The sequence below is a fragment of the Sciurus carolinensis genome, chromosome X (genome assembly GCF_902686445.1).
Source record: "Sciurus carolinensis chromosome X, mSciCar1.2, whole genome shotgun sequence".
Classification (NCBI taxonomy): domain Eukaryota; kingdom Metazoa; phylum Chordata; class Mammalia; order Rodentia; family Sciuridae; genus Sciurus; species Sciurus carolinensis.
The window spans coordinates 130,897,668-130,924,302 of NC_062232.1; the positions used below are offsets into that span (position 1 = coordinate 130,897,668).

At 39.8% G+C, this 26,635-nt stretch overlaps 1 protein-coding gene across 1 annotated transcript; it reads right to left on the reverse strand.

Annotated features, from left to right (window-relative positions):
- Positions 1–665: 665 nt before the first annotated feature.
- Mpp1 (MAGUK p55 scaffold protein 1) lies at positions 666–22,784 on the reverse strand. Its single transcript, XM_047537119.1, has 12 exons — positions 22,553–22,784; positions 16,052–16,195; positions 15,616–15,694; positions 14,465–14,550; positions 11,994–12,062; positions 7,832–8,028; positions 6,212–6,318; positions 5,020–5,100; positions 3,853–3,933; positions 2,479–2,681; positions 2,137–2,211; positions 666–1,342 (listed from the first exon to the last, which is right to left on the reverse strand). The coding sequence occupies exons 1-12, from the start codon at positions 22,652–22,654 to the stop codon at positions 1,166–1,168; spliced, it is 1,401 nt and encodes a 466-aa protein (XP_047393075.1). The 5' UTR covers positions 22,655–22,784; the 3' UTR covers positions 666–1,165.
- Between the last annotated feature and the right edge of the window lie 3,851 nt (positions 22,785–26,635).

Genomic DNA, 26,635 nt, shown 5'->3' on the forward strand with positions numbered 1-26,635 from the left:
AATACTCTTGAGGAGGGGTCATAAATCCAATGTTTGTTCAAAACTGCAGAAAGGTAGATATGTTGCCTAGTAACCCTGGGGTGGAACGGTGTCCTGGGGGTGCTGTATCTGCAGACACATCTAGACTCCCAACTAGCTGGCTGGAACCTGCTAGTGCTGTCAGTTCTGGTGCTGGTGAGTGAGAAGGAAACTGAACGTCCTGGGGACATAAGACTCTGGCAAAGTATGGGATGGCTTCCAACTTGGTGCCCAAAACCAAGAAAATACAAGCAACGGTTTGTTGGGAGAGTTTTGGTATGCAATATGGAGAGCCTCTGAGCTGTAGCCAGAAATGAAGAATATATCCTGGCACCAGCGCACCCAGGCCTCTACTTCCCCAAGCTGCACAGGTAGGGCTCTGTACTGGGGTTTTCTCCCTATAGGAGACTTAGCACCAAACTTTAAATGGAGTCCCACTTAATGAAGTGTTTTAAGGTGCTTTATGTGGGTACTAGATCCTGGAGACCTGCGGTGTAGGCATTGTTTTCTGGCAGGGAGCTTCTGTTTATAATCAGAGCTGCATCTGGACCTGAGAGGCATCTTGTGTTGATTAAAATTGCCTAGGAGTTGAAGCTGGAGGTACTTCCCTTTCTAGAGGTTTGTGGTGTTTGTGATGCAGATGGAACCCAGAGAGATCATTGGCATGTTAACAGCAATATTTTTATTGCTTTTGAGGGGTCCCCTAGAGCAGACATTGTTTTTTACAGCCCTTTCATTTTTGGCATTTTAGAAAGTTGCAGAAGATGTCTTTTCCAAAGTAAAAAGAAAAGTAGCCCAGTGTAGTTGAAGGTGAAGGAGCTCAAGACTTCAGAGGACAGGGTCCATTGCTATTTTGTGCATCATCTTTGCTTAGCAGTTGCATTTTGATGATACTTCTTATTCCCAGTTTCCAGAGATCCTTTGGAAATCCAGATCAGAAGGACCCCATCTATCAGGAAGATAAAACCCTAGCCCTTCAGGAACCTGAGCAAGAGCACTGGATCCTATTGACCTATTTAGGACAGTTGCAGAGAGCTGGAAGCAAACACAGAACTAGTTGAAGCAGCCCTGTTTGTCTTAAAGCAAGGGGAATAGGAGTCCCAGACACAGGAGAGGCATACAGTGGGTCCCCCCCTGTTCTGCAAGCTTAGTAGACCCAGGAAACAGGCACCCACTGTGGAGAACTGCATGCCTGGTCAAAGGCTTCTTGCAATTTCTTAAGGGTTTCATCAACGTCATTATTGACCAGTGAGAGGTCAAAGTAGTGAGCGTACTGGCTGCGGATAGCCTCAGAGTCCTTCTGCAGCTGCTGGAGGGCTTCCGTCTGTAAAGAATAAAGAGCAATGGATGAAGCACTGCAGGTCAGGCCAATGTCAGGTTTAAAGCAGACATTGATTGCTGTTAGCACTGTCCAGCTCCCTATCACTTGTCTTGTTTTATTGGCATAGTGCTGGGGCTGGAGCCCAGAGCCTTGTACATGCTATCCAAGTGTGCTGCCAGTGAGCTAGAGCCCAAGTTCCCCTGTCCACCTATTTGGAGGCTCAAACTCAGAAGATACTGATTGCCTGGGAGGCAATCAGTTAAGAACACTGCAAATCTCAGAGGATCTCAAGGTAACTCTGATTATAATCAAAGGCTTCTGGAAGGCCAATAATAGCTACTACATACCATGGACTTCATTGACATCTCCAAGTTAGTGCCCTTTAGTGTACTGAAGAGCCATTTCAGCAACAACTTGAGTTGCAATCCCAGGGCAAAGATAAATGTGGCCTAAAAATCATAGGCCTTGTTTTGGCCCCAGATCAAATCACCATGAAAACACTGGTCATTAAACTACAGAAAAGTGAAAATGCCTGCACAGTTTAAAATAACACCAAAAGAGATGCCAAACTGGTGAGATAGCACAAGGGACCAATAACCCAATGGAAAAAATGAGCCAAGGATGTGGCCAAAGTACAATACAAATGGTTGTTTTTCTATTTTTTAGTTGTAGGTGGACGCAATACCTTTATGTGGTGCTGAGGATCAAACCCTGTGCCTCACGCAATCATATCTTGAATGAATAGAGAATCACCCAGACTGAGTGAACCCCACCCACCTTGAACAGCCCCTTCCCACCTGAGCACCCTGGTCAGTAGGTGCAATGAACACAATGAAAGGTGAAAGTTCTGCTGTTCGAACAATCTTCAGGGTCTAGAAAAAGAAGAGAGGAAGGAAGAAAAGGAAACAAAAAGTTGTCAGTGGATTCCTTGTCATAAGCAACTTTGGGCTTTTATCAACCCCAATACTATTTTCTATCACTTCCAGTACTACTGTTCTTGTTCCAGGCTGATCCCACTTAAAGTAATTTGAAGCAGCTCAGCTCCCAGAGGATTCCCAGGAACACTGCTCTTTATCATCCCTTTCTCCATCCTCTGTATGACTGAACCCATCACTCTTTGAGTTGCCATGCCCACCTACCTGGGGCTCGATGTCAAGGATGGCAATCTTGTCTTGCTTATGAATCTGGTGCACTGTTTCAAATTTGGTTCCAAACATGTTGCCCTGGTAGCTGCCAAACTCTAAAAATTCATTTGCAGAGATGTTCCTTGTCATCTCCTCTGTTGAAATGAAGTGGTACTCTTTTCCATCTTCCTCACTTTTCCTTGGTGGCCGTGTTGTATCTGTGTGCAAGGACCCAAAATCCCTGATGAACTCTGGGTCCTTATCTCTTAATGGCTTGGCCCATCATGTCTGTATGGAAACCCTGTCTGCAGAGAGTATAATACAGGGATTTCTCCCATGGGTTCCTGAAGGGCTGATGCTAGAAGGCAATGCAGACCAGAAAATCCCCCATCTGCCTAGAGTATATTTAATTTTCAAGAGGTAAAGCCTAATGTAAATTTTTTCTTTCATTTTCCCTATATGAAGTTACATATCTCAAACTGTCAAATCCAGGGATACTGAAACTCAGAAATGAAGAAATGACAGATGGAAATATTTTAAAAATGGATCTACAGGCTCTGGTCAGGATTTCTTTGAAATATACTTGAGTTTTCTTTTTATGACCTGGAAAGAAGAGTACTTCAGTTTGGTTTAAACTTAAAAAGTTAAAACATGGGGCTGGGGATATAGCTCAGTTGGTGCTTGCCTCAAGTACAAGGCTCTCAGTTCAATCCCCAGCACCACCAAAAACAAAATGATTAGGAGACACATCTGTTACTAATATAAATTATTTAATAAGTAAAATATGCTCCAGATAGTGTAACTTAAAACAACATCCCAACCTCCCCTTCCCATCTTCCATTGAACATCTCCTTTGCCTTCAACATCATCCCCTTTTCTCTCAACTGGTTCCTTCCTCTCAACCCACAACTTCTTAGAAGCTCTTTCCATTTAGACAAGTCTGACCTGACATCTTCATTTTCATGAGAATTAGAGGCAGCCTAAATGTCAAACTACAGTGAGATAGCTAAGGAAATTAGAATATATCCATCATCCAAATTATAGTACATCAATGGACTAGGAGATAGGTCTCAGAGTGAATTAGAGGACCATGAGAAAATGTTTATATAGTAGAATGAAAAAAAAATACATCTAAGTTTTAATTCTTAATTTTTAAAGCAGAATAAAAATGTTGACCTCAGTTTCTGTTATGTAAAAAGAAAAATAAGAAAACAAATTATATTTGTGAGCTGCAGCAATATTGGGTACAAATTTTTGTCTTTCCAAAAAGACAAAAAAGGCCTTTCCAAAAAAGGCCACAAGGCATTTCAGACAGTGGTGTTAAATGTGAGAATATGCCCTGTCCTTCAGGCTCTCACTTGCCCTCCAAGATGCCCAAGAGCTACTTACATGGGGCAGGGTACACAAACTTCTCTGGATTCTGGCTGAGCAGGGCATTCTTAATGTGGCTGCGACCCACCCCACTGGCTCCTGCATGGAAAAAGAAGAAAGACTTCGATCACTGTCTCCTGTAGACAAAAGCAGACATGGGAGTGAGATTTTCATTTCTCAGTGCTCAAAATTGCCAATAGGTGCTAGGCACAGTGGTGCATGCCTGTAATCCCAGGAACTTGGGAGGGTGAGGCAGGGGGATGGCAAGAAGGAGGCCAGTCTCAGCAACTTAGCAAGGCTCTAAGCAAATAAGTGAGGCCCTCTTTCAAAATAGAAAATGAAAAGGGTTGGGGATAGAACTCCGTGATTAAGTGCCTCTGGGTTCAATCCCCAGTAACCCTCCCCCCACAAAAAATATTTGCCAACAGGTGAAAAACAAGTTGATGTTCCATGTGCGCTGGGTTCAGGGTCTTTGAGCTGTTGGAAAAGTTGAGACCACCAAGAGGTTTCAGGTCATTTGGGGGAGGTCTCAGAACATGGTTCCACGGAGGAACCAACTAATGTGAGTTCTGGTTGCAAGTATACTTACTTTCCTGAGCTTTCGAAAATTAATGGAATGGACTTAAAGCCAGTGTTTTTACTGGAAATTTCACCAGAATCCTAATATAGATCCTCTAACCAACTAATGTTTCAACTGTAAGAACAGGAAGGTGAGCCACCCAGGCCCCCATACCTGGGTTTGGAGTAACACTCATTGTTTTGAGTCAGAGTCACTTGAGAGAAGGGAGCTTATGTGGATGACCACACAGCTCAGAGTATATTTCAGGGCCCCCACTATGTTATCAGAGTGCTATAACATAAATAAAAAAGCATATCACTGGGGTACCACTACTGCCAGATGGATGGACAAAGAAGTTTAGGAATAAACCCAATCTGAAAGAATCAGTTGTTAAATAGTAAAAGCAAACAAACTAAGCTTTTCTTTCCCTTGTGAGGTAGACCCAGATGGAGTATTTTTAAGGACCCAAAAAGTTCCTTATACCTGCCCAATATGGAGAACCCAAGAGACCTCACTCCATTTCTTCCTCATTGCCTTTTTTTGGGGGTGGGTACATAAAGTAGGCAGGGAAATAAGAGGAATGTGCTCCTGAACAAGCAAAGCAGTTTGGGGCAATGAGAAGATACCGATTAGCACCAGGGTCTTCCTCTTGAAGGCGGGGAGCCGAACAACTTCCTCATAGGAAACAACATCCAACTGGTCAAAAACTAGAGACAAAAAAACCAAGCAAGATTCATTTCCAGAGCTGACAAGCAGGGAATGAGATGAGGCCAAGAAGGTTTGTGGGGAGAAACACATTTGTGTTGGAGAAGGGGTCAGTAAAGCCACCTAAAATGGTTAGCTCAGAGAGAGAGAAGCCCTTATTCTGACTCTCCATCCCCCCAGCTCCCGAGAATTGATGCCCTGGCCATATCTGCTTCTGAATAGGCAGATAACTTCAGGTTCTGTGATTTGCTCATGCCCGTATGTCTGTGTTAGAATGCTGCCATCAGGACAGACACCTTTAATAAATGGCATCTGAATGTTGGACTTCTACTTTGTTATTGGCAGCTTGCTTGAGCCCATTTATTATCTAAATATACAGTTGGTCCTCCATCTTCATGGGTTGTACATCCTTACATTCAAGCAACTGCAGATTGAAAATATTGGAAACAAATGTGTCTGTATTGAACATGTATAGACTCTCTTCTTGGGATTATTCCCTAAACAATATGGTAAACATCTATTTTCATATCATTTACATTGTATTAGGTATTACAAGAAATATAGACATGATTTACCATACATGAGAGGACTGCAGATTCTATGCAAATACAACACCATTTTTATAAAAAGGACTTAGGCATCAGAAATTTGGTTTTTGGCGGGTGGGGGGGGGGTCCCAGAACCAATCCACTATGAATACTGAAGGACAATCTTGTTATATTTCCAACCATGATAGGTTAAAAAAAAAAGCCAAAATTAGTTCTCAGGAAATAAGCTACTTTCTAGGGGTGCTCAGACACTGCTGAAGGTGTTGCCATGAGTGAAGTGTAAACAGAGAAAAGTCTAGAAATCTGTTTAGCTGGTTATCTGAGAGGCGAGGCAATGAGCAGGTGTGGGTAGAACACAAGCCTTCCTTTATATCTACTAGTGTCTCCCTGATTGCAGTGGGCTTATGAAAATGAATGAGAGAAAACCAGAAGAAATGGCATACTTTCTGTATAACCTATGTTCAACTGCACACTGCAACATCTCCCCTTTTCTGCTGGCTAAAGAGCCTGGGAAACACCCTAGTGCAGCCAGGATCATGGACATGAGACAGTTTGGAACACTTACTTGAGCTGTGCTTGGCAAGGTACTTGTCTTTGTACTTCTTCTTCTTCCCAAAGGGACTGCAGCTTGGGGCTTCACTTGGAGCAGATTGAGCCACACTTGCCACTCGCCTGGCAGAAACAAATGACCAAAGGGTCAGTGGGTCCTCAGTGTAAAAGCCTCTGGACTAGGGGCTGGGGTTGTAGCTCAGTGCTGGAGTGCTCGCCTAGCACATGTGAGGCACTGGATTCCACCCTCAGCACCACATATAAATAGATAAATAAAACAAAGGTATTGTGTCCATCTACAACTAAAAAAAAATAAAAAGAAGCCTCAGGACTGGGTGACCCCCTGACACCACCTGCTTTCTACACTAAACTTCCAAACTGATTCACCTCCGTCAATTTGTACTGGCTAAAAAACTCCAATACAGCAATGGTCTCCCAGGGCTCACCTACCTCCCTTCCCTCTCCTCTGTGGAGTTTTTATGTGGAAATGTTTCCAAGGGGAAATGAACCCATACCACATCCTCCCCTTAAGGCAGCCTGACCACTTGGCTGGGCTCCTTCAACCTCTGATGTGAACCATGGAAGGTCATCCCTGCATTAGTCTGAGTGACATCAGGCAGGGGGCCTTAGGCCCAGCACCCATCCCATCTTACTACAAGAAATATACTGTCCACTGTAACCCTAGATTACACATACATGCATTTGTAAAAAAAATATAGACATGCATACATATCACATATATAATCGAAACAATGGCTTCATGAAACAGTATGTGTAATATATACTACTATTTCTATTCAATATCACTTTAAATGAAATACTTGTTGCAGTTCACTAAATATGAGTTTCATCTCATATTCTCCTGGGTCTTCCTCAGTCTTCTGCTGCTTCTGATCTTACAATGTTCTTAATGAGGTATTAGCTCTGAAAATGGCCTAGAAGCCACAGCCAACATTCTCCAGGCTTTGACCAATATCATCCATGTTTTGCACCGCATTTCTTCTGTCGCTCTAATGATGTTTATTTCTGCAAAGCCCACCCTGTGGTTTAGTGCCACTGTATCATCACTGGAGACAAGTTCAACCCAAACTCTGGCTTAAAACTCAGACACTGGTATATGAAACAAACACCTCTTAGCATTGTAATCTTCATTCTGGGCTTACATTGCAGAAACAGAGGAAGGGTTGACAATGGATGTGGATTGTTCTACATGTATAACCTAGCACTAGGTGAGCAATCTGACTCAGAGATAGGAATTATTTTTTTCTATGTACCAGTAATCTACATAAAGGACACATACTTAAAATGAGACTGTTTACTGCAGAAGTCAGAAGTCTTCCCACAAAGAGCACAGAGGGGTAGGTCGGAGGTGGGAGACAAGGGAGGACTTTGTTACTGTTTTATTCAAGGAAACAGGCCCACAGAGAGATCCTTTACCTGTAATGAATGATCTGTCAGTAAGCTTATCGGCTCATTGTGGACCCTCCCTCATCCACTATTTCAGGGACGCTAGTAGGTCTGCTCAGGAGAAACAGAAACTATACACAGCACAACAGATTTCTAAATCTAAGCAATTATTTGTGGCAGGCAGATGCCCTTTCCATCTGCAAAGTCCACCTGCACAAAATTGGCTCACCATTCCTGCAGCTCAGGGGAAGGGATCAACCCTGCTGACTCCTTGGAGGAACCTTCCACCCGTCCCTGCCACCAGTTGCTGTCATCTTTGTTGATGATCTGGATAATGTCCCCTGTAACAAACTTTAGCCCAGCCTCCTTGCAAGGGATCAGATTGTCCTTTTTGGGATCATAGTCAAACTGTGCTCTCATGAACATCTGAAAAAAAAGTCAAAGGAAACTGCAGGTGGCAACCAAACGAGAAACACCAGCAACAGAGCATATATGGAGAAACTTCCACTGTATGTAAATAGGGAATGAACAACGTTTCTAGAAGACAATCTAATAATGTAAGTGTGTCCCAAGTTTTCAAATGCATTTATCTAATACAAACTAGCGCTTTCAGGAATGCTGTGTGGGTGAGCACACTCTTCACAGAATTATTTATAAGAATGAAGTATTGGAACAACCTTTATTTTCCAAGAAGAGGGAACTGGTTAATATGGTTATCTACTAAATATATAGCCATAAAAATCAATTTTAGAAGAATATTAAATGCCATTGGAAGACACTGCTGATAATGATGTTAATTGAGAATATCATTAAACAAAAATGATCCAACCCAATGAAAGAAGAAAAGAAATAATGAAGAACAGAAAGAAATTAAATAGAAAATTGCATTGAGAAGATCAACTGTGGCAAAATTGGTTGTTCAAAAAGATTAATGAAATTCAGAAAACAGAGAAGATACAATTTGCCAGTAGAGATTCTAGAGATATTAAAAAGGTTATTAAAGGATATTATGAACACTTTCAAATCAATACAATTGATAAATTCCTTGCAAAACAATTTACCAAAAGTGACATAACAGGAAATAGAAAATATGAACTCATAAACCTATCAAAGAACTTGAATCCATTATTGAAAATTCTACTCACCTGCCCCCAAACACACTTGCATATACACACTCACCTGATGGCTTCCTTTGTTAAATTTTTCAAACAGTATTTGAAGAAATAAGGGTAATCTCATATAAATACAAATTATTGAAAATGATGGTACTTCCTAACCCATTTATAAGTCTAACACAACCATCTGAAATTAGATCTCATTTGGTTGTGATTTATTATGATTTGATTTGCTAATGGTTTTATTTCAGATTTTAACATCTCTTGCTTGAGAAACAGACAAGTATGCCTGCTCTTACCACTTCTATTGGGACATTGTGAAGATGTGTGTCTTCTCTCCAAGATGATATGAGGATTTATGCAGGGATAAACAAATGGTTCAACAGAAAAGAACAGAGTTCCAAATAGACCTGTAATATGACTTATGAGGGCTGGGGTTGTGGCTCAGTGGTAGAGCGCTTGCCTAGCATGTGTGAGGGACTGGGTTTGATTCTCAGCACCACATATGAATAAATAAATAAAATAAAGGTCCATTGACAACTAAATTTTTTTTTTTTTTGCGGTACTAGGGATTGAACCCAGGGCCTTGTGCTTGTGAGGCAAAAGCACAAGGTCCTGGGTTCGATCCCCAGCACCACAAAAAAACAAAAAACAAAAAAAAATGATTTATGAAAAAAGTAATGGTGCATATAACAGGAATAGGACAGTCATTTTAGTGAATATTTTCAGGTTCATTGATATGCATATAGAAAAACTGAACTTTGGACCTCTTTCCTTATAACATATTATACAAAAATAAATTCTAGATGGGTTTTAGAAGAAAACTTAGGAGAATCTCTTCTTGACCTTGTGATAATCAAAATATTTTAAAATAAGACATAAAAAGGACTAATGATAGAAGAAAAAAAAGTGGTAGATAGGGTTTCATTAAATTAAAAGTTTCTAGTAAGTAATAGCACCATGAAGAAAATGAGAAGACAAGCCACAAAAGAAGAGGACATATTTGGGATACATATTACACAGGATTTTATACAGAATAAACAAGGGACTCCTGCAAATTGGTACAAAGAAGACTTTAAGTGGTACCTTTCAAAAGAGGATATATGAGTGGAAAAAATCCTCATATAAAAAGGAGCTTACCCTCCTTAGTTGTCAGATAAATACAAATTGAAATCAAAGTGATACTACCACTACTAGAATGGCCAAAGTGCAAAAACAAACAAAGTCAGATAATTCTAAGTCTTGGTGAGAATGTGGAACAACTAGAAATGCCATCCAAGTGCAGTTGAGAATATAAATTGTTACAATAACTTTGGACAACTACTTGTCAATGTCATCTAAATATGAACATACTTGTACTCTACAACACACCAATTCTACCCCAACAGAAAGGCATAGATGGGTGCACCAAAACATATGCCCAAGAAGGTTTATGGCAGCATTTCCTAAGAGCAAAAATGACAAATGGAAGAATAATCGTAGTATGTTCACACAATGAATCAATGAGGATGGATCATCTGTTGGAACAAGCAACCTAGATGACCCGGCAGAACACAAAACTGAGTGAAAAAATGAGACACAAAATCATTCTTATCATATAGTTCAATTTGCATAAATTTGAAAAGGAGAAAAACCTGTCTCTGGTGTTAGAAGTCAGGGTTGTGGTTAGTCTTGAGATAATAGGCATGAGGCTTGGTAGCTGCTGAGCAGATTCTGTCTCTTGAGCTGGGTGTTGATACAATTTGTGCTCAGCCAATTTTACACTTGTGATGTGTGCACTGTGTTCTATATAATGCCCACATATGACAAAGCTTCAATTAAAAAGTTGACTTTAAAAGATGATTAAACCATCACAATATATGTAACCTGCAATAGAAATTTTAGAATTGCTTTTCTTTTTTTATTTGTTCTTTCTAAATATACATGACAGTAGAGTGTATTTTGACATATTATACGTCCACAGAATAAGTATAACTTGTTCCATTCAGGATCCCATTATTGTGGTTGTACATGATGTGGAGGTAACATTGGTCTTTTAAAGTTCCATCTTCCACATTCATTTGCCAAAGCTCTGTCCAATCTACTCTTCCACATCACTGACAAGATTCAAGTAGACTAGGAATGGAGAGGTATTGGTGAGAACACTTAAAATGTACTCTCAAGAAGTTAGACTCCATTTATGTATGATGTGTCAAAATATCTTCTTCTGTCATGTATACCTAATTTGAACAAATTTAAAAATTCAAAAAATAAATAAAATAAAATCTACTCTCTTAGATGTAGGATTACATGAATGGTGTGACTCTACATTGTGTACAACCAGAAAAATGAAAAGTTGTACCCCATTTGTGTACTATGAGTCAAAATGCAGTCTGCTCTCATGTATAACTAAACAGAACAAACAATAAAAAAATAAATTTTCTCTTCATATCAACTCCATGTTCTGGCACAGTGATTTGTGTCCAGTAGACTCTCAAATTTTTATAAGTGCTCAAAAGACTCTTTTTCCTCCTTTACTTTGATACTATTAACCACTGGGCTTTGTGATCAGATCACTATTTTAAAAAATATTTATGTTCCAATTTCCTTGGTGAAACCTGGTATCTCACAAAAATTTTGTGCCTGTCTTTGACGACAGGCAAAATGATTATTTTTTCACATGTTCAATTGTATTTGTAGTTTTCCTTCTCTAAACGATCACTTCATTCTCTCAGCCATTTTCTTCTTGTAGTTGTATTGTTTCTTGGCAATCTGCAGATAAGATCACCCTTTCCTTTCATATCTGACCACTGGCAGCAAAGAATCATGAGTAGGGCTATGATCAGTCCTCTGCGTGGTTGATTTTCTACTACTGTCTTCTGCCTCCAGGAAAGGGAAATGAGCTCATGTATTTTAGTTTATAGAGCATCAACCAGTATATAAAGGGACTCTGAGTCAAGCAGCTAAACAGTTTTGAGATATTTAGAACTTTAAGTTAGAATCACACCAGGTGCAGTGGTACACACCTGCAATCCCAGTGACTTGGGAGGCTGAAGTAGGAAGATTGTGAGTTCAAGACCAGCTTCAGCAGCTTAGTGAGGCCCTAAGCAACTTAGAAAGACCCTGTCTCAAAATAAAAGTAGTTAAGCACCCCTAGGTTGGGGAAAGTAGTTAAGGGGAAAGTAGTTAAGCACCCCTAGGTTGAATCCCCAGTACCAAAAAAAAAAAAAAAAAAAAAAAAATTAAAATCACATCACTTACAATCAAAATCTCAACAGAGAAAAAGGTGCCACCTACCTGTAGCGCAGGAAGACGACTTTGCTGATTGGGAATTACTTTTAATGAGATCATTCCTTTGGTTTCTTTCTATTAAAAAGTAAAGAAGAAATAAAATTGTAAGAGCAACTGACTTGGATGATTCAGAGTTCTATAAAATCATTTTTACCCTCAAAGCCCCAGGTTTTTCCCCCAACAGCTATATTTCCACTACATTTTGAGATTTTCTAGGACAAGTCCTCCTGTAACAAAAAATGTCATGTGCCCCATAAATCAGCATAACTATATAAAGACATAATAATAATAATAATAAAGCTACTGACTTTCCCTCTTCCCACTCTGGACCATCAAGGGGTCCCTAAAAATTTCTCAAAAGGAACTCTGGCACACAAATACCCACACGGTTCCCCACACCAATGATGACAGCATTACAAATATTCACATTCAATATACACATGCACATGTACATTTTTGTTTCAAACAGTGGGATCATACTATGTACATTAGTGTACAACTTGCTATACTCTGGAATCACTTGAGAACATACTTTTAGGTGACTACAGGAGCACCTCACTCATTCCTTTTCACGGCTCTGTAGCACTCCACATTCCAGCTGCATCAAGGTTCATGCAGTTTGCGCTCCCATCAGTTAGCACGCAGGCTGTTACCAGCTTGTTTTATATAATCCTCTGCATCTGACATCCTTGAACATATATCCTTAGATATTTATATTTTTATTTTTACAGAACAGAATCCCTTGGTGGAAATATAGAATCATATGGTGTGAACATTTTGAGTTTTAATAGCTATCCTCAGATTAATTTTCCAAAAGATTATAACAATTCCATTCCCACCAGGAGTATATGAGAGTCCTTTACCCCCAAATTCTTGCCAGATTCACATATTAATATTTCTATTTAATTTCTGTCAATCCAATGGATGCACAGTATTTCATAGTTTCTTTAAGTTATAATTTTGTCATTATAACTAAAGTTGAACAGTTTTTTCTTTCTCACTTTCTTTCAATTTGACAAAAATTATATATATATATGTATATTTTATCACATACAGTATGTTATTCTGAAATATGTAAAAATTGCAGAAAGACTAGACTGAATTAACACACACATTACCTCTCATACTTTTTTGGGGGTGAGAACACTTAAAATCTACTCTCTTAGAAATGTTCAAGAATATAATTCATTGTTATTAACTACAGTTACCATGTTGTAAAATATATCTCTTGAATTTATTCCTCCTGTCTACCTGGAATTTTGTATCCTTTGACCAACATCTCCCCATTATCCTCTCCAAATTCAGCTTTTGGTAACTACCATTCCACACTCTACTTCCACATAATGTCCTCCCGGTAATGGAGACAGAAATTAAAATTAAAAGGAAATGTTAATAGGTAATTCTGACAAGAATTTGGGGGTAAAGGACTCTCATATACTCCTGGTGGGAATGGAATTGTTAAAACCCAATAGATATGAATAATAATAGCTATCTTGGGACTGGGGTTGTGACTCAGTGGTAGAGCACTTGCCTTGCAAGTATGAAGCACTGGATTCGATTCTCAGCACCACATGAAAATTAAATTAAAAAATAAAAACATTGTATGCATCTACAACAAAAAACAATTTAAAAAAATAAAAATAAAAATGATATCTATCCTGAATGAACCAGGAGGACATACCATTTGATTCTACATTTCCACCAAGGGATTCTGTAAAAATCTTAATGTAAGTTATATAAACAACACATAAATTCATTTATACATGAAATCTAAAAAAAAATCTCATAGAAGTAGAAAATAGAATGGTAGTTACCAAAAGCTGTACACACAGGAGAGAAAAGTGTCTGGCCTTCACCAAAATGGTCTCACAGGGAAGGGATAGAGATATAAATAGCCTGATCACTTATAATATTCATTTCTCTCTCACTTTCTGACTTCTTGCTGAGCCCATTGCAGCCCAACTGATGCAGCCATTAGAGACCCAAGGCAAAGTATAGAAAAATGGCAAAGAATCAGGAGGAGCAAGCATGATGGGGAACAAACATCAAGCACAATGCTGCATGTAATAGGTGCTCAACTTTTCATTTAAAATATTCCTTTCTGTCTTCATAAGAGGGCTTTGTTTCCTCATATTGCAAACACTTAGAGAAGTTCATTTACTTGCTCAAAGTCACAGAGCCATGAAAAACTAAGGCTGGAATTTGGAGGTGCCATTAAAGAGTTCCTCTAACTCCTGGTAACAATGTTCTTCCCACCACACCAGATTGATGCTCTGGGTTACTTGTGCTGCTTTAGAGTTTTACTAAATGGAAGCAAAGAAATGTTATTTCTTATACTGAACAAAGATCAAAAGAGATAACAGCTTCCTCAATAAGGTACAAAGATTTTGGCAGAGAAATGGGTTTGCTGATATCAGTATGCATCAACACTGCATGAAGATAATGAAAGATCTTCATCTAGCATGGAAAATACCTACCATCGCCTTTTGCAGCTGATCTACTGAGTGATTAGTCACATTTGTGCCATTGATTTCTAGGATCTCATCTCCCACATGAAGAGAGCCTGCCATGAAACATACAATTAATGCACAGAAAAATGTTTCAAACAAGAGCTGTCGATACAATTCAAGATACCAAAAGTAGAGAAATCATTATCTAGAGCATGTTTTAAAGTAGAGTGTATAAAATACTCAGGATTAAAACATCCAACCATGAGAGATGTCCTATTGAATTCTGGAGGGATGTATCAAGGCACTTGACAATTCAAGACTATCTTATTCTCCTTGACCTCGTCATTCAAAAGCTGAATAAAAGCATCTTGTCCTCAAATTCCTGGAACTACAATGGCTACTGACTTAAGGAGACCCTGACACACATGCATATACTAAAAAGAATAACAAAGCAAAGAACTCAGTTGTTGTTTAGTTAAAACTCCAAAATACTCTCACATGATAAAGTTTATTAATGTTTACATTCTATATGAACAGTGGTTACCAACATTTGTATCACCCTGGATAAAAAATAAAACTTAACTAAACATAAAAGACTAAGAGTTTATTAGATAGGAAAACTCATTTGAATAGCCATAATTCCAAAACTAGGAAAACTTCCAGGCAGCATTCAAAGTATGGTATGGATTAAATGGCCAAATACAAGCTCAAAGCATGACATATTTTAGCCTATTATTCTATTCTTTCATCAGTTCCTAAGATAGGTTTTACTAGATGATGTATCTGAAAATTGAATGCACTTTAATCTTTAGGAAACACAACAGTCAATTGTCATTATTTATTTAATGTCTGCTTTCTTAAACTGTTAACTCCAGGAGGATAGAGATGATGATCCGTTTTCTTCGCTGCTGTATATTCAAAGTTAATACAATGACTTAAATGTTAAGTAACTATGAAAATATCAGTATACCAGAGGGCTCAGAGGGTGAGATGGTGGCACTGGGCAATTCATACTAAGATTTTCTAAAGAGCTAGTTATTAAGCCACAAAAATTTCTTGGCACAGTTACAAAAATGCTATCAGTTTTGAGGATTATAAGCTTCATGTCCCATACCACTGAACAGGGAGTAAATGATTAACCCTGGAATAAAACATGACTGAGGTCCCCCACAAAGTACCTTGTCTATGAATCATGCCTCCATGAAGAATTCTGGCCACAGTACAGGACTGTTTTTCATTCAGCTTCAGAGTGATTCCCTGAAATAAAGGCAATGGCACAATAAATTTTATTTTAAGTCTCTATGATTTTATCTTTAAAACAGCTTATGGCAATTTTTCAGGAAAATTTTTTCCCATCTATACCCAAAAGAGTCCTCTAGTAGAATGGGAAGAAAGCCTGCTTTGAGAGCAGCTTTGGATGGGGACTCCAAGACACAATAGGAGTTGGCTGGTTTCCTCACTTCACAAGCAGACTTCTTCAATAACTCTCTCTTTTCTTTTTCTTTTCTGAGGGATTTTTTTCCTCACCTTTTTTACTGGCTGCATTAACTGTTTTGTGACCCCGTGACACACAGTGGAGAGTAAATAGTGGGTGATAATATGAGAATGGATTACCATGGGCTCCTCTGTGACCTTCTCAAACTGTATGAGACGCACTTTCCGCACCTCTTGTCCCTTGGCCTGGGCAGGGCTACCTGGGGTAGCAGACCCGTTAGTGTACATGTCCTCAGTTACAGCATTCAACTGGTTCGACACAGCCTATCAAGTGAAACAACAGAGCAGTGCATGAGGTAAACAGCAAAGGCCCACGCTCAGTCCATAATCCACCATCCTAAAATCCAAAAGGTTCCAAAAACTCAGTTATAAGTTCAGCATCCAATCTCATTTTAATCACTGTGAAGCTATTTGTAAGCTTGATTTATCCACATTAACAGATAGGTTTAACTAGACTATATAGATATGTTAACATGTTTGATTTATAGGGTGCTCCCCTAGATATTGCTGGGAGTATTACTATATGTATATATATATCCATATATAACATGAACTTCAGAAGTTTTCAAAAACTTCTGAATCCATGGGGCTGGGGCTGGGGCTCAGTGGTAGAGTGCTTGCCTAGCATGTGAGAGGCACTGGGTTCCATCCTCAGCACCACATAAAATAAGTAAAATAAAGGTCCATCAACAACTAAAAAAAATTTTAAAAGAACTTCTGAATCCAGAAGCACTTCAGGTCCCAAGGTTTAAGTTTCAAATATGGTACACACATGTACACACACTGTATATCAAACACTGAGGGTGGGTCTGTTACTCCATGACAAGAGAGGCAGAAGAGGAAAAGTGCAGAGGGAAAAGTGAGCACAGATGACAATGAGCTGTTCCCAGTCACCTCTCCAGTGATAGGCACATTGGTGAGCTCAAGCCCCAGTTGTTCTTTTCTACAAGATAAATGGTTCTAGGTCAATCATATAAGCATATAGAAAAATGAATACTGACCCCTAAATAATTTTATAGATAAAAAACAATTACAGATGGATTTAGATCCAAATGTGAAAGGTAGATGACGCTCTGAGAAGAAAACATCTCCTTAATTGTGAAGTAGGCAAAAAAAAAGTCCTAACTTTAAAATGAAAACTAAAAAGATAAAGAGTTTAAAACTAAGAAGCCTGTTCATCAAAAACTCCACTTAGGTAAGCAAAGTATTACTGGACAAGACATAGGAGACAATAATCACAGAAGCAAGCAATTGATTTCATCCAATCTAAAATTGCTCTTCAAAAGATGAAGAAAAGCCCGGCTACTGGGATGCTGAGGCAAGAGGATTACTTGAGGCCAGGAGTTCGAGACCAGCATGGGCAACTCAATAATAAGATGACAACTAAATGAAAAGATGGACAAGACACATGAACAGCTGACAGACACATGAAAAAGTGTTCACCATCACTGTAATCAGGGGAATATAAATCAAATTAAAATTACAACAGGGTGCCACACCCCCACTAGGATGGCAAAATGAAAAAGACAGATGATACCAAGTGGAAACCCAGGATTGGCAAGCTGGTAATATTCTATATCACGATGGGGGATGGATTTCACAGGAAGCAATTGCTAAAACTCACCCATTGGTACATTGTGATTTCCCCAGTTTATACTTCCACCTGCAGATAACAATATGGCCCACTAGGGAATGAAGAACAGGCTTGAGCTACAGAAGTGAAACAGACGTGGTTGCTTTTTGGGTACAAACTGAAAGTGGATCCACTGGCATCCTCATGAGCCCAGATAGAAAAGGGAGACGAGAAGGACTGGGGTAGAGGCTTTTGGATAAATATGTCTCATAACATACAACCTTTTAATTTTAATTTACAGCTTCCTTTCTAAGTGGTTAAGTACAAACTCTGATAAGATGGTAAGGTTTGAAATACTGTTACTTATTTTTTGGTGGGTACCAGGGATTGCACTCAACCACTGAGCCACATCCCCAGCCCTCTTTTTATTTAGAGACAGGGTCTCACTGAGTTGGTTAGTGCCTCGTTTTGCTGAGGTTGGCTTTGAACTCATGATCCTCCTGCCTCAACCTCCCAAGCCGCTGGGATTACAGGCATGGGCCACCACACCCAGCTCATGTTACTTATTGGGTGACCTCAAATGAGGGAAGTTACTGAGAAAGAAAAACCACTTCACCTAGCAACTAGAACTTTAAAAAAAAAACCCTCACATGACACAGTCATATGACTACTGCTGTAACAAAATTGTGTAATATAGGGTTACAATTTGCAAATTGACTTAGGCTAGCTATAAGCACAGAACTTCACATAACTGTAAGGTACTCTACAGTACATAACTCAATCATACAGTTAGCACTATATGGGGAGACACCATGTAGCCCTGAAAAGAGCAATGTGAGAAAAAGAATGCCAGCATCAGAATAAAAATTAAAAATGCATATATTCATATTTGCTTATGAATGACAATTCTGAAAGGAGACATAAGAAACAGTGGTTGCTCTAGGGAAATGAATTGGGTACTTACAGAACGGTGTGAGAAAGAAGTTGTTTCCCATGGTACCTTCCAGATTATGTACTATGTTTGCATTAGAAAGAAATTAGTAAAAGTTAGGCATGGTGGTGCACACCTGTGATCCTAGTGGCTCTGGAGGCGAAGGCAGGAGGATCACAAGTTGGAGGCCAGCCTTGGCAACATAGTGAGGCCCTAAGCACCTAGCAAGGTCTTGTCTCAAAATAAAAAATATAAAGGGCTGGGGATGTGGCTCAGTGGTTAAGCACCCCTGGGTTCAATCCCCAGTACCAAAAACAAAAGGAGAGAAAGAAAAGAAGTGCCATATAGGATTGGAAACACATATGGGAAAGTTGCCACTCTAACCATCAGCTCCACTTTCAAGACAGAAAGAAAGAAGAAGGGCCAGGTCAGTGGCACCTATCCAAGAACGTCCCCAGTGTGTATCTCCTTTTGTATCACTGGCAAGAACTGTGGGGTGACCATCCTACACTACCAAATGTACTGGAAAAATAAGAATTTAGTTAGACACATTAACATCCCAAACAAGATCAGGGATCTGTAACTGAGAAGTGGGATACTGGGTTGGCAATCAACTCTAATAACATAAACACTATTTACTGATTCTCACTTTTGAAATAAATCCTGAACAATTATAGAGAACAAATTGTAAATGTCAGCACCATGACAATATTAAGACATTCATACACATGATAAAGGTTAAGAGGTGAGAACAGGAGAAATAAAAAAATAAAGGGGGCCTGGGGTTGTGGCTCAGTGGCAGAGCACTTGCCTAGCATGTGAGAGGCACTGGGTTCGATCCTCACAAAAATAAATGAATAAAATAAAGGTATCATGTTCATTCATAACGAAAAATTTAAAAAAACCTTTAAAAAATAAAGGGAAGGGGCCAGTAATCTTTTCCTCTTACAAAGTGGCAAGTTCCAACTCAAGGAATAAATGTATAAAGTTCTAAGAACACAAATTGTTTCATTCACCTGGCCCATTAAGTTACACTAAAAGTACCTCTGGATGACTTGACCGGTTGATAAAGACACACAGATCAATGCAACAGAATAAAGAATTCTGACTTATATCCTCTTATCACTAGTAATTGTGAAAAAGCTAAAATCCAAAGTCAGAAATGAATTCTATTAGCTAATCAGCAACTACCATTTATACATCTTAGCAACCATAGTATATACAAATGGCCACAAATTCTGGAAATTTACCATTTTCTTAAATGTACCATTAATGACTTACCTGTTTCCTGGCTTGGTGGGTTCCTGCATTATGTTCTCTCCTTGAACCCTCACAAACTTTAAAGTCTGTGCTTAAAAGTCTGTGCTTTAAAGTCAGGTTCCTGGAGCCTGAGACTTATTAGTCCTTAAAGCTCAAACAGTTTCCTAAAACACTTTGTGCTTCCAAATTTAATTTTTCTTAATTTAATGAGTGATGTTATTACACACAAAATCCATCACTGTCTTAATTAATGTTATCATGGGAACTCAGAGCCAGGTGTCTAGATGTGTTCTTGTATGTGGAATGGTGTTACTTGGGCTTTCTGCTTTTCTTCAGTGGAAGGAGAAGCATTTGCATGTGTACAGAGTGCACTGGATAGATGAAGCACATTGGAAAAGAATCTTTAGACACTTGGCCTTTGGATTGATGTATGTGTTCTTAGATGAATTTAGTGCCTGAGAAACAAAGCACCTAGTTAATGTATGACATTTACACAGTACATGCCAGAAAAACCTGGCTCTTAGGCCTTCTTCTCTCCCCAGTACTTGTCATTTGTGGTTAAACAGTGTTAATCTCTTTCTAATTCCCTGGAGCACTCTTGGTTTTCTCAGTTTCTCTTGTTTTTTTCCCAAAGTGTAATAAGATATTGTCCACACAAAGGGTGGGTATTTGTGGCACCGGGGCCCCGGTCCTACATGACAGACTGGCAGGTGTTGTTGGGCTGCCCCAGGGTCTGTTGTCCACTTGCTTTCTTGGACTGGGCCTTCTAAGTCTCCATGTGGAAGCAGTTGGCAATCAGCCTAGTAGGCTGAACAAATGTTTGTTTTTTCCTGTGGTCACTGGTAAACTGTCACTTGCTCTGGATGAGAAAGCCAACTTTAGTTACCCCTGCTGTATTCACTGTACCCCCACCGGCCCCCAGCCAAGTTTGTTTTTAATCTCTTTTTTGATTCCAACTTCCTTTGAGCAACTGTCTCTGCCCTTTGAACCCTGCTGCAGATGTTTCCTCTGAAGGAGGTGTATAGTACTGAAGATCAGTGAGGGGTGCCCAGCACCGCTAAAGCCTGCATTTTACATTATCCAGGATGAATGGGCAAAAAGCACTCCTGGCAGAGAGAACAGCCTGTGCAAAGACACCAGGATTCTTGCTCAATGCAGCACATTCTGCCATGACAGGAAGCTGTCCTGTCTGTCTGTGGGGTGCATGACCAGTGAGTCTCCTCCCAATTATTTATTATTTTTCCTGAGAAATAACTTCTGCATGGATCGAATTGCTTCATTTGAGGAGGGGATATTTCCATTGAAGGTTCTGAATACTAGAAAATATAATTTTCAAATTATTTACTCCTCTCTTCAATTTTCCCAGTATGTGGTAGGATCTCTCAGTCAGTCTACCTTGTACCCTGCCCTTCACTTTCAGGATCTTTAAGAATTATTTTTTTAAGACTAGAGAGACAGTATAACTTGAAGATAAAGATCTGATTTTATTATGGTCACTAAGACCCAAGTAGATAGATTTTATCACATAAGTTCTATTGTTTTCTATTTCATTTGTTCTTCTTAGATAAGACACTGAACTAGAACATCAGGAACAGATATTTCCCTCAGCACTATTGATATTTTGGGTGTGATAATTCTTTGCTGTGAAAAGTAATACCCCCTTAGTTGTGACAATCAAAAATGTCTTCAGGCATTGCCAGCATGACATGAAAAATATAATTCGACTTTTCCTGGAGCAGTGGATTGCTCTAATCTTTCAGTGTTACTAAAAAGAGACTGGGTGTGGAGTACAGAAAGGCAAGATTAAATAACCGTATTTCCAAAATGGGTTAGGGAGAGGGGAAGTGACGCCACAGGTGAGGAAGAGGAAATAAAGCCCCTGAATAAAGGAACCAGAATATAACTTTCATAATACAGAGTTTTCCGATTCTTCAATTTTTCTTTTTTCCTTCATCTAAACAAATACACGTGGGAAAAACAAATAGGTTTTGCTGAGAAGTTACTTTCTTGTGACAGCTTTTCTGCTTTATTTTTCTTCATAGCACCTGTCATCATCTTTGACTATTCTCTCTAGAAAATGGGTATTGATCAGTAGCTGTATCAGTCCACTACAAATGTCAGCTTTGCAGTATTCCAAGCACCTCCGTAAATCTCTCAAATGAAGCGGGTACAGAGTGTGAGGAGTAGGGCTCCAGTCCTGCCCAGGGTGGGGAGGTGGCTCAGTGCTGTAAGATCTGCTACACAACAGACAATCACAATCTCTCCTTACGGCCTCTTTGAGGACAGAGGTTAACAGCTATTTTTTTACCAGCCATCACTGGAATCTCATTGCCAGAATTACCTCCAAACTGTTTAGATTCCTTGTTCCACCCATACACACAAGGCACCCCATTTGCACCTAGCAGAAGGAGACCTGCCTAAATGCAAAGGGAGAGTGAATGCGCACTTTAGAGCTAGAAGTTGGCTCTTACAACCATGTCTGTTGACCCAAACACAAGACTCCAAAAACCAGGCAGACCAATTCCTTCAAGTCTTTCTGTTACTAATTTCCGTCCACGAGGAAGTTTTCCTTGACCTTAATAATTGCTCTGTCCTGGCTGCGGCCTCTCCTGATTTCCACCTAGAAGGGCGGCTTTGGCCAAGGATCCACCGCACCCTGACCCCAGCAGGAACCTGGCCAACCGCTCGCCCGGTCCCCCAATCCTGCTGACTATTGAGGCCTCCACCCAGCGTCCAGGACACCCAAGATCAGACCATAGGAAGACAGGGACACGGGTGGGGAAAATCCCGCAGCGGATGGCCAGGCCCGAAGCCGAGTCCCAGTCCCGTACCCTGGGGACCCGAGGGGCCCGCTCACCTCCGGCCGGCTGCGCTTCTGCAGCAAGTGCTCCAGGTAGAGGTCAGAGAGCGCCGTGCGCATACTGCCCCCACCCTCGCCCTCACTTGACTTCAGCGTCATTTCGCAGGAGCGGGGACACCGGGACGTGGGACCAGCCAACGCTAGGAGTGGGGGACCCGGGGCCTGCGGGGCGGCGGAGGCGGCAGGAACGCAGCAGCGCGACTGCGCCCTTCACAACACTGCAGGCTGAGAACCGGGAGGGCAGAGGAGGAGCTCCGCCCACGCCCCGCCCGATCCCGCCTTCGCTCCGCCCTTAAGCCCTCCCACGCCGTGGCCTCCGCGGAGCCCAGTGCCTGGAAAACGCATAAGAAAGCCCTGAGGCACATGTCCAACCAAGGTGTCCCAGGGCACCCGCAGGACCGAATGGGCAGTGACCCTCAGATTCCCACTGGTTGAGCACGCAGCCCGTGCCTTGCCCGGGAGTAGCAGGAAAATATACGTATGCCCTCCCCTTCACCCCACCTGAACCACAAGGCCCCAGGCTCCCAGCTCCTGGTGGAGGTGACCCCAAGGGTTAGGGTTAGGGTTAGGGTTGGAATCGCCCGCTTAGTGAAGCTTGAAGAATGTACGACGTCGACGGACTTCGGGCTGCACAGATAAATGAATGCGGGCATAACTTTAAGGTTTGGACGTTACGAAAATGCCTTTAGGCTCCTCCTGTGCTGCTGGAACACTGTCTTTTACATTGCTGTTTAGTGATGATGAAAGACTTGGTTACCCTAAGGAGCAAACCGGTTTTACTTATCTTGTGAATAAGATAAGTAAAATATGAATGCCACACAATTTTTAAGGAACAACCAAAGCAGAGGGAGTACACATTCCTTGGGAATCTTAAAAGAGGATCCCTTTGTATCCTAAAGCCTAGGAGAAACTAAAACAGCAGTCACACTGGTAGAAGACTTTCTGAGGAAAAAAATTATATACATATGTGTGTGTGTGTGTATAAATATACATATTCAATTTGCCATGTTAATGGCAAAAGTCATTATCAAGTAAAAAATATTCAATGTAACTCAATACCTCATTATTTTTTTAAAAAACTACTAATAAACTAGGTATAGAAACGACCACCCTTAACTTGATTTTTAAGTCATTTGTCAATCTATTTGTATATATTTAAGTGGAGAAAACTCAAATGCATTTCCTTTAGTATTTTGAACAAGACAAAGATGCCTCTATAGCCACTTTTTCCCCCATATGTATTTTTTGGGAGCAGGGGAATACCCTTGATTGAACCCAGGAACACTTAACCACTGAGTTACATTCCCAGCCCTTTTTATTTTTTGAGACAGGGCCTCACTAAGTTGCTGAGGCTGGCTTTCAACTTCCATCCTCCTGCCTCAGCCCCCAGAGCCACTGCGATTATAGGCATGTGCCACCACCCTCAGCTTGTTAATTTCTTTGAACTTCTTTATACATTCTGGATGTTAATCCCTTGTCAGAAGAATAGTAGCCAAATAATTTCTTCCATTCTGTAGCTTTTTTTCACACTCTTGTTTCCTCTGTTGTGTGGAAGCTTTTTTGATTTGATGCCATCCCACTTATTGATTCTGTATTATTTCTTGAGTTTTAGGAGTCTTATTAAGGAAATTGGTACCTGCACCAATATGTTGGCATATCAACCCTAAAAGGGGATCTCATGAAAACAGAAGGAAAAACAGTGGAATCAGGGATGGTAGTGCACACTTGTGATCCCAGCAACTTGGGAGACTAAGGCGGGAGAATCCCAACTTCAAGATTGGCCTCAGCAACTTAGCAAGACCCTGTCTCAAAATAAAAATTAAGGGGGCTGGGGAGATAGCTCAGTCGGTAGAGTGCTTGCCTTGCAAGCACAAGGTCCTGGGTTCGATCCCCAGCACCCCCCCAAAAAACAAAAAAAAGTTAAAACAAATGGACTGGAAATGTAGCTTAGTGGTAAAGCATCCCTATGTTCAATCCAAAGACGAAGGAGAAGGAGAAATAACAGTGGAATAGAGGTAGGGAATCCAAGGAGAGGGAGGAAGGATGGGAAAAGGGAGGAACTGTAAAATGAAATTGACCAAACTGAGCCATGCATATGTGTGAATATATCACAATGAACCCCATGATTCTGTATAACTAAAATGCACCAATTAAAAAGACAATAAATAAATGGAAGGCAGAACAATAAAAGAAGGGGGCCAGGGGAAGGGAGGAAAGCAGGAAAAGGGAAATACTGGGATTTAAATAGATCAGATTACATTATGTGCATTTATATGAATGTCCAAATGAACACTATTATGTATAACTATAATGCACTAATGAAAACATGTAAAGGAAATATAAATATTGGGAAGAAAGTAAAAAGTTTTTACTATCTATGATATATTATCTATGTAAAATCTTATTAAAATTAATAAACATTATTACCAAGGTTGCTGACTCTAGTCATTATTCATAAATCAATTGCATTTCAATGCACCAACACACATATAACTTTAAAGAATACCACTTCATTATGACATCTAAAACTATCAAATATCTAGGAATAAATGACCTATATATATGAATTTTATGGAGACAATTATAAAATTCTATTGGAATCTATTAAAGAAGAGCTAGTAATGAAGAGATAAATCAATGTTGATAAAAGTGTTTGCTGAGGCAAAGCTCAAGAGTGGAAAAGTACTAAAGGGTAAGGCCGCTGACTCAGAGGATGGGTGCTCACACACTTATCTTTTTTCAACATTCCTATGCTTTTTTATGGTCAGTCAGCTTCCAGTCCAAAGTGGTCACTGTTCAAATTCTGGTTTAGCTCCTTGGAATTTATTGCTTCTTGGAATTTATGGCAACTATTTGCTCTTCTCCATTCCTAGAACTGCCTTTAGGCACAGAAGTTCAGTTCAAAGTTCATGAATGGAAAATTATGTCTATCCATAATATGAAAAAATGAAATTGGACTCTACCTCATACCATAGAGAAAGTCATTTTCAAGTAGCTTAATGATTTAAATGTGAAAATCTAAACTACAAAACTTTCAGAAGGCAGTATAGTAGAAATCCTTTATGACTTTGGGGTAGAAAAGGATTTCTTAGACACGGAAAACAGTAACATAAAGGAAATGATCGCAAAACAGCACCACAGTAAAATAACTCTTTCAACTTATCGAAATACATCATATCAAGAGTGAAAACACAATTCTTAAGCTTCCAGAAAGGATTTTCCACATGTATGTCCTATAAAATATTAGCATACAGAATATACATCAAATAAGCAAAACTGCTAATTAGAAAAATAAGCAAAAGCCATAAGCAGAAATCCCATAGACCAGAAAGACAAATGTCCATAAACACACGAAAACGTCTTTAATCTCATTGGTTATCATGGAAATAAAAAAAAAAGGATCTAACGTCTCATCCACCAGGTTGTCAAAAAATTAAAAGGCTGCTTATCTTGCCTGTTATGAAGGATATAGGATAATAGGAACATTCATTATCTGTTGGTAGAAGTGTAAATTGGTATGATGACTTTGGGAAATTGGCATTATATCATAATATGGTATGTTCACTTACTCTTTGACCACTTATTCAATGACAGGGTATGTTCCTTAGAGAAACTTGCACATATGTACTATAAGATAGTAGCTTTAATTAGAATAGATAAAAACCCCAGAAGCAATACAAATGTTCTTCTACAGGTGATAGTCTAAAGGGTGGAGTTCTTTTCATGCAATAGGACATTGTACAGAATAACTTAAAATGGGCTAACTACAATTACAAGCATCCTCTATGCATGAATATCAAACCACAATGCACGAAAAAAAGAAAATCGCCAATAGAGTAGAAGGTGATCATGGGGAGGGAAGAGAGGAGGGAAATGGATTACTGGAGAATGAAATGAAAAAAACTGTTATAGGCATTTATGAATATGCAAAAATGAACCCCACAATTATGAGTAACTATAATGCACTAAAAAGAATAAAGTCAGGCTGGGGAGATAGCTCAGTTGGTAAAGTGCTTGCCTCATAAGCACAAGGCCCTGGGTTCAATCCCCAGCACTGCAAAAAAAAAAAAAAAAAAAAAG

What these genes read in the sequence shown, in the direction of transcription:
- Mpp1 (XM_047537119.1), bottom strand. Translation starts at nt 22,654, where the DNA reads ATGACGCTGAAGTCAAGTGAGGGCGAGGGTGGGGGCAGTATGCGCACG. An exon ending in GTTTGTGTACCCTGCCCCAT is followed by an intron (nt 2,682 to 3,852) that starts GTAAGTAGCTCT and finishes CCTTGCACACAG; the next exon opens with ATACAACACGGCCACCAAGG. An exon ending in TCCTTGACATCGAGCCCCAG is followed by an intron (nt 2,212 to 2,478) that starts GTAGGTGGGCAT and finishes TTCTTTTTCTAG; the next exon opens with ACCCTGAAGATTGTTCGAAC.